Source organism: Notechis scutatus, chromosome 3, assembly GCF_049901735.1.
Source record: "Notechis scutatus isolate UNSWTSFEM ecotype Mainland chromosome 3, rNotScu1.2, whole genome shotgun sequence".
NCBI lineage: Eukaryota > Metazoa > Chordata > Lepidosauria > Squamata > Elapidae > Notechis > Notechis scutatus.
In genome coordinates, this window is record NC_142011.1 from 101,937,728 (window position 1) to 101,952,353 (window position 14,626).

Sequence of the window (14,626 nt, forward strand, 5' to 3'; positions counted from 1 at the left end):
AGATACCAAACAGGCTTTCTGCAGCAGCAATTACAGCTGAAAACAACAATCTAAAACACAAAATAAAAATATATAGAATGTGCCTCTTTCACTGACTTGGGCAATACACAAATTCTGACTTTTAAAACCCACACATTCTTTATATGGATCTAATAAGCGTAAGACCAGTCAAGGCTAAGTCACAGAAGCTTTCCATGTGAATTTTAAAGGACATGAAAATGTTGAATTCCAAAGTATGACATTTATCTGCCCCACATTTATTTTAAATAAATGATACACAATACACATTGCTTCAAGTTCATAATGAACATTCAAGCTAACAGAAGTAAGAAGAGGAAAAGAAAAAAGAACAACAACCAAGTACTTTGCTAGGTAGAATGGGATGACTTCAAGAGGAGACAAAAGCAATCCTCTTATATCTCTTCCTCCCTACTACATCTCTTCATTTCCCATTCTCAGTTTTCTTATCTTATCTCTAATTTCAGCAGAGTAGAGCAGAGCAGTGATTCAGAATGGCAATACAAATTTTTTTCTTGTAAGTAACCTTTTACAAATACCCATTTACAATCCTTCCATTCTCCACCATTCAATCAGAAGTGAAGAAGCTTCTAAGATGAGAAGTGAAAAGTCTTCAAGGAAGTCCAGCTGCCTTTTGAAAAAGCCCTTTTGGGACAGCCATGACCCAAAAGACTGAGAATCTCCATAGTTTCCTCCAAAGGAAACTGTATATCCTGTAGACATCAGCAGGTGGCAGCACCTAGCCAACTTTGGCTGTTTTTGGAAGCTAAGCAGGGGCAAAAAAGACAATTCTAGATCCATATATTAGCCTGGAAATTGTTTTTTTTTTTTTTTTTTACAAATCCTTGAATAAGGCATTTATTTGCAAGCCACTTCTGTAATACTGCCTAGGAAATGGCTAGTTGATGTTCATCTTATGAAGAATGATAATTGGGAATACTTTGCTCCCCCAAAGTATTAAAAGTCTTTTGTTATTAATATGTTTCATTTTGCACTGAGGTTTAGAGGATGATCTTGCACCATTTTAAATACCTAAGTTATGATCAAATGTTACTTATGTGGGGTTTTTTTACGATATTTATTACTATGGTTTTATATTTGTATTCATTGTTTTTATAATTTTTTTGCCTATTACTATAAGTTACAGGACTATTGATAATACATTAAATGATAATAAATTATAATTATTACATTATATGTAAAATGTCTTTAAGGAATTCAAACCGATATGGTACAAAAGTTACAGTAACATTAAGAAAAGTGAAACCAACCCTAGTTGCAGCCCTGTGCAGAGCAATATACCACAGGACTTATTCAAGGAAAAGGACAGGTAAACAAATCTTCAGAGCTTCCTGTAAAGCTGGCAGTAATGAGGCCTGAGAGACACCAGATGGCAAGGCATTATACAGATAAAATTATAGGGAGACAAAGACACATGTGGTACTGTCTTAAGAGTCACTGGAAACGGGAAGGCTTCATTCAGGGGGCATTTAACTTACCCCAACACACCAGCACTGTTAGAGGCTATGAAGCAATCTTGAAGACCAATTTGGAGTATTTCCAAGTCTACAGATGCCTAGGCATACAGAAGGCGCAGGACTGCAGCCACCCACACAATGCACACAGTGTCAACGTTTGCATATGAGTCAGGCACACATAGCTAGACATATGTAAGCTCAGATGCATAGTAATTATCCCACACAGAACCGAGAACAAGAATACAGTGTGGACCACTGGGCATTCAATCCGTGCATGGATTTTATGCACCATTTACATTTAACGCGTGAGTATTTTCCGGCCTCTGTGGCAACGCAGCATAAAAAAGGCAGTCAAAGTCATAGTCTGGTTCATGCACTACTAGGCTCACATGAGATGTATCAAGCAATTTGTGGACTGCACTGTTTATAGCATGGGAGGAAGAAAGACCATGTACTACTGTATATTTCACTACTTTGAATGAGAAGGATCAGTGTTACATCTCCATTATTAGAAGCAAAACATGACTTGCTGCAATCACTAAAGGCAATTTATCTATGCACCACTACATACAAGTTTGCCAAAAGGCATATTTATTTATTTATTTATTTGGTTTGTCAATTGCTTACAAGATAATAGGAATAAGTAAAAACATAGTTATGAATAAATGGATACATATAAAAAAATAAAAAATAAAAGAAACAATTGGACAGGGACGGTAGGCATGTTGGTGTGCTTATGCACGCCCCCTACAGACCTCTTAGGAAAGGGGTGAGGTCAATAGTAGACAGTCTAAGGTTAAAGTTTTGGGGGTTTGGGGAAGAAACCACAGAGTCAGGTAGAATATTCCAGACATTGACCATTCTGTTGCTGAAGTCATATTTCCTACAATCAAGCTTGGTGCGATTAACCTAGAGTTTGTATCTATTGTTTGCTCTTGTATTGTTATGGTTGAAGCTGAAGTATTCATTGACAGGTAGGACATTGCAATGTATGATTTTATATACTATACTTAGATTGGACTGAAGGCGGAATAGTTCTAGGTTTTCTAGGTCTAGAATTTCAAGTCTGGTGGCATAAGGTATTCTGCAACAAGTAGAGGAGTGGAGAACTCTTCTTGTGAAATATTTCTGGACTTTCTCAACTGTGCTGATATCAGATACGTAATGTGGATTCCAGACTGATGAGCTGTATTTGAGTATTGGTCTAGCAAATGTTTTGTATGCTCTAGTTAGTAGTGTGATATTACCAGAGAAAAAGCTACGTAAGATTAGGTTAACAACTCTTAACACCTTTTTGGCTATGTAGTTACAGTGGGCTCTTGCACACAGATCATTAGAGATGATTACTCCAAGATCCTTGACAGAGTTTGGATCATCAACAAGGTCTTGACTATTCAGCCTGTATTTTATTTTCTGATTTTTTTTGCCAATATGTAAGACAGAGCATTTATTTGTGAGATTTGAAGTTGCCATTTGTTTGACCATTCTGATACATAGTCAAGGTCTTTTTGAAGAGTAGCAGGATTGTCTGTGATGTTGAATAGCTTTACATCATCAGTGAAGAGAACACAGTTGCTCTTAATATGATCACAGAGGTCATTTATGTAGAATATGAAGAGAGTTGGTCCTAGAACACTGCCTTGGGGGACACCACTGTTGACAGGTACAGAATTTGATAGGACGCTCCCAATTTTGACCATTTGTTGTCTGTTTGACAGGAATGCTTCTATCCAGTAATGCAGGTGTCCAGAGACACCGTAAGATTTTAGTTTTAGGAGTAGTTTGTCGTGAACCAAATTGGTCCTCAATATTGCTTCATAGCCTTTAACCAGTGCTGGTGTGTTGGGGTAAGTTAAATATCTCAATAAGGTTTACCTAGTCAAGATCAAACACTATGCTTCAAATAAAATTTCTGAACAAATTTTGTATTTACTTATCAGGAAAACAAAGAGGAGATCAAATAATACAAATGAGCTCCCCCCCTTTTTTTAAAAGAAGAAAATTGGATTAGAATTAAAGAAAAAAAACATCAGTCTTAAAACCTCCCAGTGAATGTTGAGTTTATGGAAACCCTGATTTATTGCATTTTTAGTATCTGTGGTTTCTGCTAAAGTTTCTCAAAAATTTATCTTTATTTGACAGATGTTGAGTGGTGCTCTTTAACCTAATAGTATGCTTCAAGTAGCTGAGGATCAACGGCTTTCTTAACATTATAAAGATTTCATTCAGGACTCATCTATGGAAGCACTGAAATGTGGACAGAAAGAGTAGTTTGCAAAGATAATTCTTTGCAAGTCTGTACAGTTTGGGGTTTTTTCCCAGGTAGATTTCATAAAAGTTGACTTGTCCAAAAAAGCTTTTTCTGCAGGTTTATTTTGCTTTGGATGGCTGTACTGGTTTAATTAGGAAACTTTAGAGAATGGTGGTTTCATTAACACTATTATTATAAATGAACTGTGTGTGTTTTGTTGTGATATACTGTATATACTCGAGTATAAGCCTAGTTTTTCAGCCCATTTTTTGTGCTGTGTAAAATTAGGTGCCTTTATATTGCAGTATATACGGCAGTTGGTTTGTTGGAGCCCTTTGGTACATTTTGCAAGCAACTTTGGGTATCATGTAATTGAACAGAATGAGACACAGTATAAATACCTTGTAAAATACACAATTATTTTCTAGCATCTGTTCACAATAAGCGAGGCACTTTTTAACATATAGTTTATCAACTTCATCTTGGATTCATCTATTCACTACTGGCAAGTTCCCAGAACAACTTCATTAAATCCTAAAAGAGTTAAAATGTTTCAAATCAATGTTTTCCTTCTTATTTTTAAATACTTCCTTAAAACAGGAAATATATAGCAAACAGATGTAGGTATGAAATTAGTAAGATAAAGAATGCATTTCCATGCATTGACAATACTGTTGATAGACAAGCCCTCTTTTAATAGCTGAGCATTCATAACAGAACTCACGCCTACACAGAGATTTCTGACTTTAATAAACATGTCTTAAAAATATTTCCCCCCCCTCTCAAAATAGGCTGCCTGTTGGCACCTAAAACTGCAACCCTATGAAATGTTTCTACTTTCCTTCCTATAATGAATAGCTATGGAAATAGAAGTTTTAACATTATGTCACGAATTAGATGTCACATAAGCTTAATGACATGATACAAGGTTGCTGCTTTTGACAGTAACGAAATCTTAAATTAATAAGGTTGTGCAAGACTTGGCTACATGTATGATGAAAAGATAAGAGGCAGACGTAAGCTAAACTCGGATCTTCATTGACTACACAGACTCTGTCATGCAATTTATTTGGCAGCAATACTTAAGGGGCACTTTATTCGGCTTTCAGGTCTAGCCTAACGTCCTGACTTTGCTTAATTTTCAAGTCTAGACAAAGTTGTCTAGCCATTTCCTGAACTGCATTTCCATGACTGCACATCTCTAAAGGCAGGATCTTTATTTTAGCCATGTTACATTTTTACCTAAAAATCAATTCCAATATAAATTTCTACCTATTTCCCATTCTGCAGGAGAGCAAGGCTAGTTTTTTTGGAAGCTAGGAATCACACACTGAAGTGGAAGACAGCATTAAATGGTCAGTGACAAATAAGCGGGCAGGACCCCAACCATAACTCCTGCCAGTTTTGCTATTTAATAAAACCTGACTATGCCTAAGATTACGGTAGACTGCCTGCCACGGCTTTGTCTCAAAGACATTAGCAACTGGAGAAGTTTGACAGCAGGCAATCTACAATGGGCATCCAAAATTATCAGCTAAATCAAATAAATATAAAATTACTTCATGGGTGTCCCTGCCTGAATCCTAAAGGATCCTACTGTTGATTCATGACCAATTCTTAAGATGGCTGCTTTTTGTACTAAAATGAAACTTTTGATAATTATTTTCTATATGGTCAAGAAAAACAAAATGGGTTATAAACACCAAGACTTTTATACAATGCTTATATAAATGTATTGAGGTTCCTAAAGTTGCTTTAAATGTCTGGTAGCAATATTATTTGCAATACATAGTTATTTGCAATATCTAGAATTGTCAGCTAAGGGGTGGTTTAGAGGTCTTCCTTTGAAGTAGGTAGTCCATGACTACCCTGGATTCATAACTCCTGCTGGAGCAGCAGATGGGAGTTATGCCTAGGAGAACTTCACATTGCTACAGCTGGTGACTCAATTACTGCACCACCCTATTTGGACCAGGACACTGATGACAGCAGCTTATGCTCTTATTAGTACATGACTGGACTATTCCAATACATTCTTGAAGATGATTCAAAAGCTACCACTTTCCCCAGCTGCTAGTTGGAGAAACCAACTATTTCAGAATAATACTTGCAATAAAATTTCTGTGCTGATTACCAGTTGAGTTCTGGGCACAGTTCAAAGTATTGGTCATTGCCTAGAAAACCCTTTATTATGTGTCACCAGGATATATCAGGATATCTTATCAGGGATTCTGCCTACTCAAGCTGGTCATCGAGAGAGGGCTTATTGTGAATCCTGTTCCCTATTGAAAGTTTCATGCAACTGGAATAAGATGCTTTTTTCAGGAATAGCAGTAACATAGTCTGGAAATAGTGTTCCCAAAAGTACAGCCAGCATTGCTTGCTCTTTCATTTAGGAACTTCCTTTGTCCTACAGTATGGCTATTTGACAATTACTGTCTATTAGGTTAAATATTAGGTTAAGGATGTGCAGCAGTATCATGTGATGGAAGAGTTCCCATTTTTGCCCCAGCTCTTGTCAACTTAGCAGTTTGAAAGCTTGCAAATGCAAGAAGATAAATAGGTACCACTTTGATGGTGGGATGATACCAGCATTCCATGCACCTCATCATACAGCCATGCCAGCCACATGACCATGGAAGTGTCTTCGGACAATGCTTGCTCTCTCGGCTAGGAAACAGAGAAATCACTGTCCTCTACAGTCAGGCACAACTGGACTGGGGAAACTTTTATCTTAGGTTAAAGATTGTTTTATAGTATGGTCTTTGTGTAATTGTGTCACAATTATAGGCCCCAAATATGAAATAAATAAATAATCAAATAATTATTAAGGCTGATTGAAATTATTATTTTACAGGATTTGAAGTAAACTTTCAGCTAAATTTTAATATTCTGATTAAACAGAAGCTGTATTGCAATTGTTTTTTAACTGTTAATACTGGGAAAGGACTACATAGTTAACCATGGTTAAGAAAAGAAAGTGAATTCATTGCAAAGACAAGAAAAGTTTAAGAAAAGATATATATAAAGTGGTTTATAATTTGTCTCCCTTTTATATAATTTCACAACTGAATGTTATTTCAGCTTTAATATAGGGAAAAATGAAAATAACTTTTCATCCTTATGATGCAGCCCTCTTTCCAGGCCTAGGCAATTAGGCCAAATGTGAATCAATGTGAGAATTCAGAGAATGCGTGCAGAAAGTAGGATTTTGTGAACAATAACAAGTGATATATTATTTGATGGACAACTGATTATCGGTCACCTGCTTTACACACACAATGGTAAAAATTAAATATTGGTTGGCAACCCTCAAAAGCTGGGTACATACATTATGCCTTAATTAAACAAGGATACTATGCACAATCTGATATATGAATCTAGTCTGTAAAATCCATATCTCCTCTAATAACAAATGATTTTGAAATCCAGATTAAAAATTAAATATTTCATCAGCTAGCAATATTGTTCAAATTTGTTCAGTCAAAAGAAATGACTGTTCACTGACTTTATTTTAAACCAACTGAATGTATTAAAATATTTACCTTAAAATAAACCTGTTCATATAATGAAGTTAAACAAATTTCCCTTATTGGATTTTTTCCCCTCTTACTTTGCAGCACAAATGATTCGTTGTTAAATATGAACATCTACAATTTTGTAGCACAGGGGTTTTTCCACAGTGAGGCCTGTTTGGGAAAGTAATGATGATATATGGAAGTATAAAATATGTTTATAATACTTTCAAATGTAGCTTGCTTGTATCAATAAGAAATTCAATGATCAGGAACTTTAAAGTATTGTTTTCATAAAACCACCTTTTGACATTACTGATTATTATTAAAGGCCTTTACTTCACATTTCACTTGAAAACCCTACAGTTAAGCAAATGCAATGAAAATAAAAAAGTAATTACAATTTATAGAAGAAACTAATTCAACCCAACATCATAACAAACATACATTATCAAAAAGCTACACATTGCACTATAAAATATTGCCCAACAATGAAGAGTGGAGAAAAAGATTCTGTTGACAATTTCTGTCAACATTTGTTAATTCAATACAGTTTTTATCTATGATATGTGAATGTTTAATTATTACCCTTAATATCTTTTCATTCCTGATAATTTATAACAGCCTTTTAACCCTGAAACAATTTTTTTTGTCTTCTCACTACATTTCCAGGAGTGGAAGAGGTAAAATGCTTTGCTAAACAGTAAAAACTAAATAGTCAAGCTATTACACCGTAAGTTATCCTGATATAACTTTCTCTAACCTCTCATCTGTATTATAAGTCTACACAGCAAATGGGAACAAACATATATAAACTGAACATTATCATGTAAGCGCTTCAATTTGTCACAGGATTATAAATGATGCTTATAAATAACAGAGATCCATAAATCATGCCTAGACATAAATTGCAAATATCCATTCACCAAAAATATTTTCTACAGCAGCAAGAAAATATATAAAATTTCCTCAGAAAATGTTCAGGATACTATTTTCTTTTTCGTAAACTTGAGACTAGCATAATTATTTTTCTCAATGAGCAATAACTTCTGCCTTGATACTCTTCTATTAATTTGATTTTTACCCAATTCTTTTTTGATAATGGAATTAAGAATGCTTAAAGGTGAAACAAACTCAGTTCGTTAGATATTGTTCTTAGGTTATTTGTGATTTCCCAGACTGCTTGGAATTCTTTTGACAGGACAACTGCAGTTGGGGAGATTTATTACTGTCCAAAATCTTTTCTATTGCAAGAGACTGTGATTGTAACTGTGAATGGTAGAGCTTAGAGACTGGCAAACTAGACACTAGGCATTAATAACTTTTTTATAGAGACCTTTAAAAATTACTTTGAGTGGAACATGTCTTATGCTGCTTTGAGCACTTCACCGTGCTGAAGGGAACCATAGTTTGTAAAGACAGAGTGAGTCAACTCTTTAGCTAACTACTCACACCACTTACCCGTTACCTTTTTCATTAAACTGAACTGACTGAACTGGGAGGTGTGGTTCCTTTTTTACACTGTCAAACTACAAACTATTTATGAAATAAATAGCCCCTCTGGATAAATAATTAATTTTAACTGAGTTTTTGGAATGTTTGGTTCCTGGCAACCATAAGGTAGCTTACAACCTATGTTCTTGGTTTTAATTTCTGATTATTTTAGATTTTTAAAAATCCAAATTAGAGTTATGGAGTTGTATACTGTTCTGAATCAGTTGATCAACTTTCATTAGTCAAAGCCTAATCACATTTTCTTAATCTGTACGGAAAAACAAAGAGCATATAACTAACAATTTGTGCCCCATTGAGGCTAATGCTGAATGACAGGTATACACTGTCGATCTCATTTTACCTTACTCAGAGGTAATATTTTATACAGAAATATCATTTGTAGTACAATTATGCCAGTGTTATTTGGAATGTTAAACTGAGATGTTATCATGGCATTTTTATGAACTTAATGCACTGTTGTTCAGATAAAGCAGTGAGTTCTTTCAAAAGTAAAGATAAATGTACTTATTTAACTGGCGCATCACCTTATTTACATAGATTTCATACCTAAATATTTATAAGAAGTTTTTTTTGTCTTCAGCAAGAATTTTCAAGCTTTTCTTTAAAGTTATTTTATCTATAACTGGAATATTTTGTTATCTTTTTCATCTCTAATCAAAAAAGTTTACAAATATTAATTCAATCTTCCCTATTTTGGTATCCACCAAAACGTTTCAAACTTTAAAATTCAGAACTCCCAAATCACATGGTTTTCAGTCAGATGAAAATTCTGAAAGCTGAGACCCAGAACATCTGGAAGACCCCAGGATGAGGGAAAACTGCTAATACCAGAAGTGAACAAAACATTCTTGTTAGCCAATCAAAATATATTTCCCAGATAATCCTGCATCTGTTTTCAGAGGAAGAGAGAAGTCTATCTGCATTAAATTAAGATTGACCCAACAAAACTGGTCTCCTTTAATGAAAAGGGTGAAACCTTTCCATTGTCTTAAGCCCCAGATGCTTCTAAAAGCATAATCTTCATTAAGGAACCCTCATTATAGAATTTCCTACCCTTGGCAATGTATTTGCAATCACCATTAGTTCAGTTTAGCTGCCTGCTTAAGATACATCTCTTGCCATAGGCGTTTGAATCCTCTTAATGTGCTTGTTCCTGTTGTTTTGAATGTAAGCATTGCTTTTGATAATCAGCTCTGTTGCTTTATTTTGTCAACTGTGATCCTCTGATAAAAAATGTAATTTATAAATAAAGAATATGTACTAATAATATGAATAGTTACAGTTTCCAAGTGCCCCTAAGGCTTCATATCAAAAATAATTCTTAGATTTCTCCAGACAGAACAGTAGAAATTTCCCTCTATCTTTTCTCCAGACAAAATAAGAAGTACCGGTACCTTACAACAGTGAGCACAGTTTCTTTAATATGACAGAAAAGCAGAGACTAAAAGATGAAATATCACATAGAAATGATTTTATTTTCAAAACTAGTGCTTTCTACCTGACCCCATTCCAATCTAAAGGGCCATTGAAACAACAACTATTCTACTGGCCTTAAAATAAGTATAAATGATATTTGCGATAGATTCCTACATTTTGGACAGGATATTGTTTTATTTTCTCTTGATACAGTTTGCATTAATGTTACTTTCTTCCCAAGATAGGACCCAGATTTAAAACAATATGGTTGCAATTCTTATACAGGTAATTCTCAACTTACAACAGTTCATTTAGTGATCAAAGTTTTAACAGCACAGAAACTTATGACCATTTTTCACATTTACAACTATTGCAGCATCTCCATGGACACCTGATCAAAATTCAGGTGTTTAGCAACTGATTCATATTTATGACAAGTGTAGTCTCCTGGGATCATGTGAACCCTTCTGTGACCTTCTGACAAGTAAACTCAATGGGAAAGCCAGATTTGATTAAGAACAGGGTGACTAACTTAACAACTGCAGTGATTCACTTAACAACTGTAACAAGAAATGTAGTAAGATAGGTCAAAATTCACTTAACAACTGTCTTACTTAGCAACAGAAATTTTGGGCTCAATTATGGTCGTAAGCTGAGGACTACCTACAGAGAAAAAAATTAAATACTTGGGCAACACCAATCTGAACCATCTTTAAAATAAGTTTTAAAAATCTCAAAACCAAATATTCCTTAGCATGGCAATTACTGAGAAATCTGGGAACTGAAGTCCATGAATCTGGAGGACATTCAGATTATGAATATCTGGTTTCTATATAATACAACACAATGCTATCAGATATTAATTTGACAAAGAGGATATACTCCAATTTAAACATAATCAGACTTGTAAATTGAATAATCAGTAATCAATAATCTTGTTTTTATATTTAAAAATAAATGGGAATTATATAGTAAGATTCCAGAGAATTTTGATATTGTAAACACAATGAATTCAATTTATTCTATCTTTATTTGCTCCTCCTTGCTAGTGATCTTTAAGTAAACCTAGAAAATTTTATCCAGCATGTTGGTGGATAAGTGCTTACTACTTGCTTCTGATTAAAAAGGAAAAAAGATTCTCATTAATAAACATTTTGTTCAACAGATTATTAAATAATCTGTATAAATCAAAAACTGATTTAGTCAGGAAAATGAATAAACTGAGTTTTAATGTATGTGTTACAGTCACCATTTGCATAGAAATGGAAACAGCAAACTTCTATTGATATCTTAAATCTTTCAGGAAGTTGTCGTATTTGCTTCAACTTGGAAGTCGTTGATTTGTTTATCATCAAGAGTCAAAAATGAACATTTTTAATAATGCCCAACTCTTGTTATACTTGTTAATACAAACAGCTATAATATTTGTCAAATAAAAAAGTATCTTATCTTATACCTTTTACCTACAAATGAAAAATGAATTAGGATTTGCAGATGACAAATCAGAATACCAATTTTTCAGATTTTTTTTTTATAGCAAACAGCAGCCCCTGCCCCAATCCCTTTCCCTTAAAAAGAGTCAGCAATTCTTCCAGAAATGAAGATGTTGATAAAGCTGAAAGCACAACTCAAAACATATCTTAAACTCCTCTACAACTTACAGTGTTTCTCTAGCAGAAAAAGCTGACAGAAATGGATTTCCCCAAAAACAGAGTATATGAAATTTAACAGATCAAAAGTAAGATGGTGGGAACTTCGTATTGTTTAGTCTGGTAGGTAGGATTCAAGAGTTTTTCAAATATTGGGAGTTCAGAATTCCAATCTAAAAATGTGAGTTCTCCCAGCATATTCCCCTTCATTTCATCATTCTAATTAAGAACTAGGAGCTCAGAATAAAACATTTTGTAATCTTGTTCTTTTCTTATTCCCCAAGTCATTTGGCAACCAATCAATTTCAATTATTGATTTCTATGATTTCAAACAGCATGTACTTGTTCTTTCAAGCAAATTTCTGATGCTATAAAGACTAGTGTTTTAACTTTTATTTTACTACAAAGTTTATTTCCTCCTTGCCCACAGAACTGCAGGGCACACAAACCCTGGCAATATGCAACTGAGGATAAAACAAGAATATTACAAAATTATAAAGCTAGAAACAAGAGTATACATTATAACATATTACTAAAAATATTCTTCTAAATTCTGTTATGAGGATATGTATATTTACATGCCCAGCTCTTTAAAATTCAGGGTGGGATCACAGAGAGTAAATAATGATAGATATCATCTTAAGAACAGGTAGCTTCCTTCTTCAACAGGTAGTAAATTCTGGGGTGGTAACAGCTCCTTTGCATGCAAACACATTTATCATGAGCCAAGCCGTATTGCCTCTTGCAAAGGATTGAATACATATGCCTACTGTATTGGAGCACACTTCAGAGCATTAAAAATGGGATAATTCATTAAGACAAGCAGGGAAGGTAGCATTTCACACTTTACCTCTAAGCTATAAATAGTCGTGGCATTTTCAAGAAAGTTCTTCTTCAGTGCTTTAAGTGTTCTACATACTTCACCTTTCACTGGAGACATAGAATAGCGTCCAACTTGTTAAATAATAATATTCAGCACGTACCAAGTTTTCTTGGTTTCTGGCAGCTACTTTCTGATCATCTTCTCCCCCATTTTTCATGTATTTGACTTCCTCCACAGGTTTGATCCTATACTCATCTGGAAATTGAGAGAAGAAAAAAGTCACACATAAAAGTAGTAATAGAAACTATAGGGCTTACAGCTAGTGAATGTGTGTGTGTGTGTGTGTGTGTGTGTTGCCATTATGGGAACAAATGCAAATCTGAAGTACACCCTCAGATAAAATATAGCCTTAGTCCATCTATTAAATTCACATTACATAATCAGGAAATTCCAAATTAAAATGCACAAGGGTCAATGTTCAATCTGCATTTTATGGGCTCTTAAATAGTTACTAAAGACTGCTACTTTTTATTTCCTTGTGATAGATTGTTGTATCTCTGTAGAACAGCCTTCCTCAATCTAGTGCCCTCCAAATTCGATGATATATGTAGTCCTAGAATAAAGGAGAATATTTGTAGCTCAGGGTTGAAATGAGTGGTCCTTGGTGCTTGCTTGCTTTCTTGAAGATGTTTCATTACCCTAACTAGATAACATCATCAGTGCTAATGATGACTAATACTAATGATGTTACCTAGTTAGGGTAATGAAATGTCTCCAAGAAAACAAGCAAGCTCAGAGCACCATAGCTCTAGAATTCAGCATACCAACAAACATTAGTGTTGTCTTCCTTCATATCAGAGTATTTTTTTTTAATGGCATTTTACAAGTTCAAGATATCTCTGTTACTTTAGAAAAAATTGTTTCTGCCCCACTTTAAAAAAGTACAATTAAAATGTAGGTTGTCAAAATGAAGAATCATTGCCAGAGGTAATTTGAAAAGTCTTAGTTCCTTGCTGAGAAAACAGAAGTGTCTCCTAGGTAACTCGACTGTCAACATTAAAGAGAAATATCTGACTAATTATGACCTACAGCAGTATAATATGAATCACAGCAAGTATAAATATCTGTCCTGGAATTGACCCAATGCACTTTGAATTCAAGAACTGGATTTCCATGAGGCCGATAAGTATTATTTTAATTCAAATGTCAACATTCACAACTGGTAACTGTTGCAATAATTCAATTTCACAAATATTTCCCCCTGACGTTTGTACTAATCAAAATGGAATCCCTATAGGAATATATGAGAAGAGACTACATTTATTTCTCCCCAGCATTTGGAAGCAATTTTGACAACACAAAGTAGGAATTGTTACCAGAATGGCAGCCAGGATACCAGTCAAAATAGGTTAAGCAAAGCCATCATAATCCTGTCATTGAAACCATAGGGCAGTGATGATGAACTTTTTCGGCACGGTGCCCAAACTGCAACCCCAAACCCACTTATTTACTGCGAAATGCAGGGGTGGGATCCAGCCGGTGTTAGAACTGGTTTGGTGAGCGCACGTTTTGTGACCAGCCATGCGCTGTGCATGCAGCCACACCTGACACGCACTATGCGCGCATGCACAGCGTTTGCAAGAAATCATCAGCTGTGCCACCCAGACAGCTGACAAGCGCTGCACATGTGTGCGCAGCGTTTGAAAATCTTCTTCTTTCCTGCTTTTTCAACCTCAGCTGTTCTGCACAAAGCAGTTGAGGTTGAAAAAGCAGGAAATAAAGGACAGCCACACTAGGTACAAATAGTGGATTTCATTTTATTTAAATAACAACAAAAAGAGACCCCCCTCTCCCCTTTCAGGTGGGGTAAAGTGAGGAGGGGGCTCTTGCTTAGATAACTCCTCTTTCCCAGAAGAAGCAACATCTCATCTCTTTCTCCCTCTCCCTCTCTTCTCCCTCTC

At 34.9% G+C, this 14,626-nt stretch overlaps 1 protein-coding gene across 2 annotated transcripts in view; it reads right to left on the bottom strand.

Moving 5' to 3' along the window:
- Positions 1-14,626, bottom strand: part of C3H1orf21 (chromosome 3 C1orf21 homolog) — a 148,021-nt gene that overhangs the window by 53,015 nt on the left and 80,380 nt on the right. For both annotated transcript variants that reach the window (XM_026669268.2, XM_087960852.1), the window contains exon 3: positions 12,826-12,920. In XM_026669268.2, the coding sequence (XP_026525053.1) occupies positions 12,826-12,920 (95 nt within the window). The remainder of the gene's footprint in view (positions 1-12,825; positions 12,921-14,626) is intronic.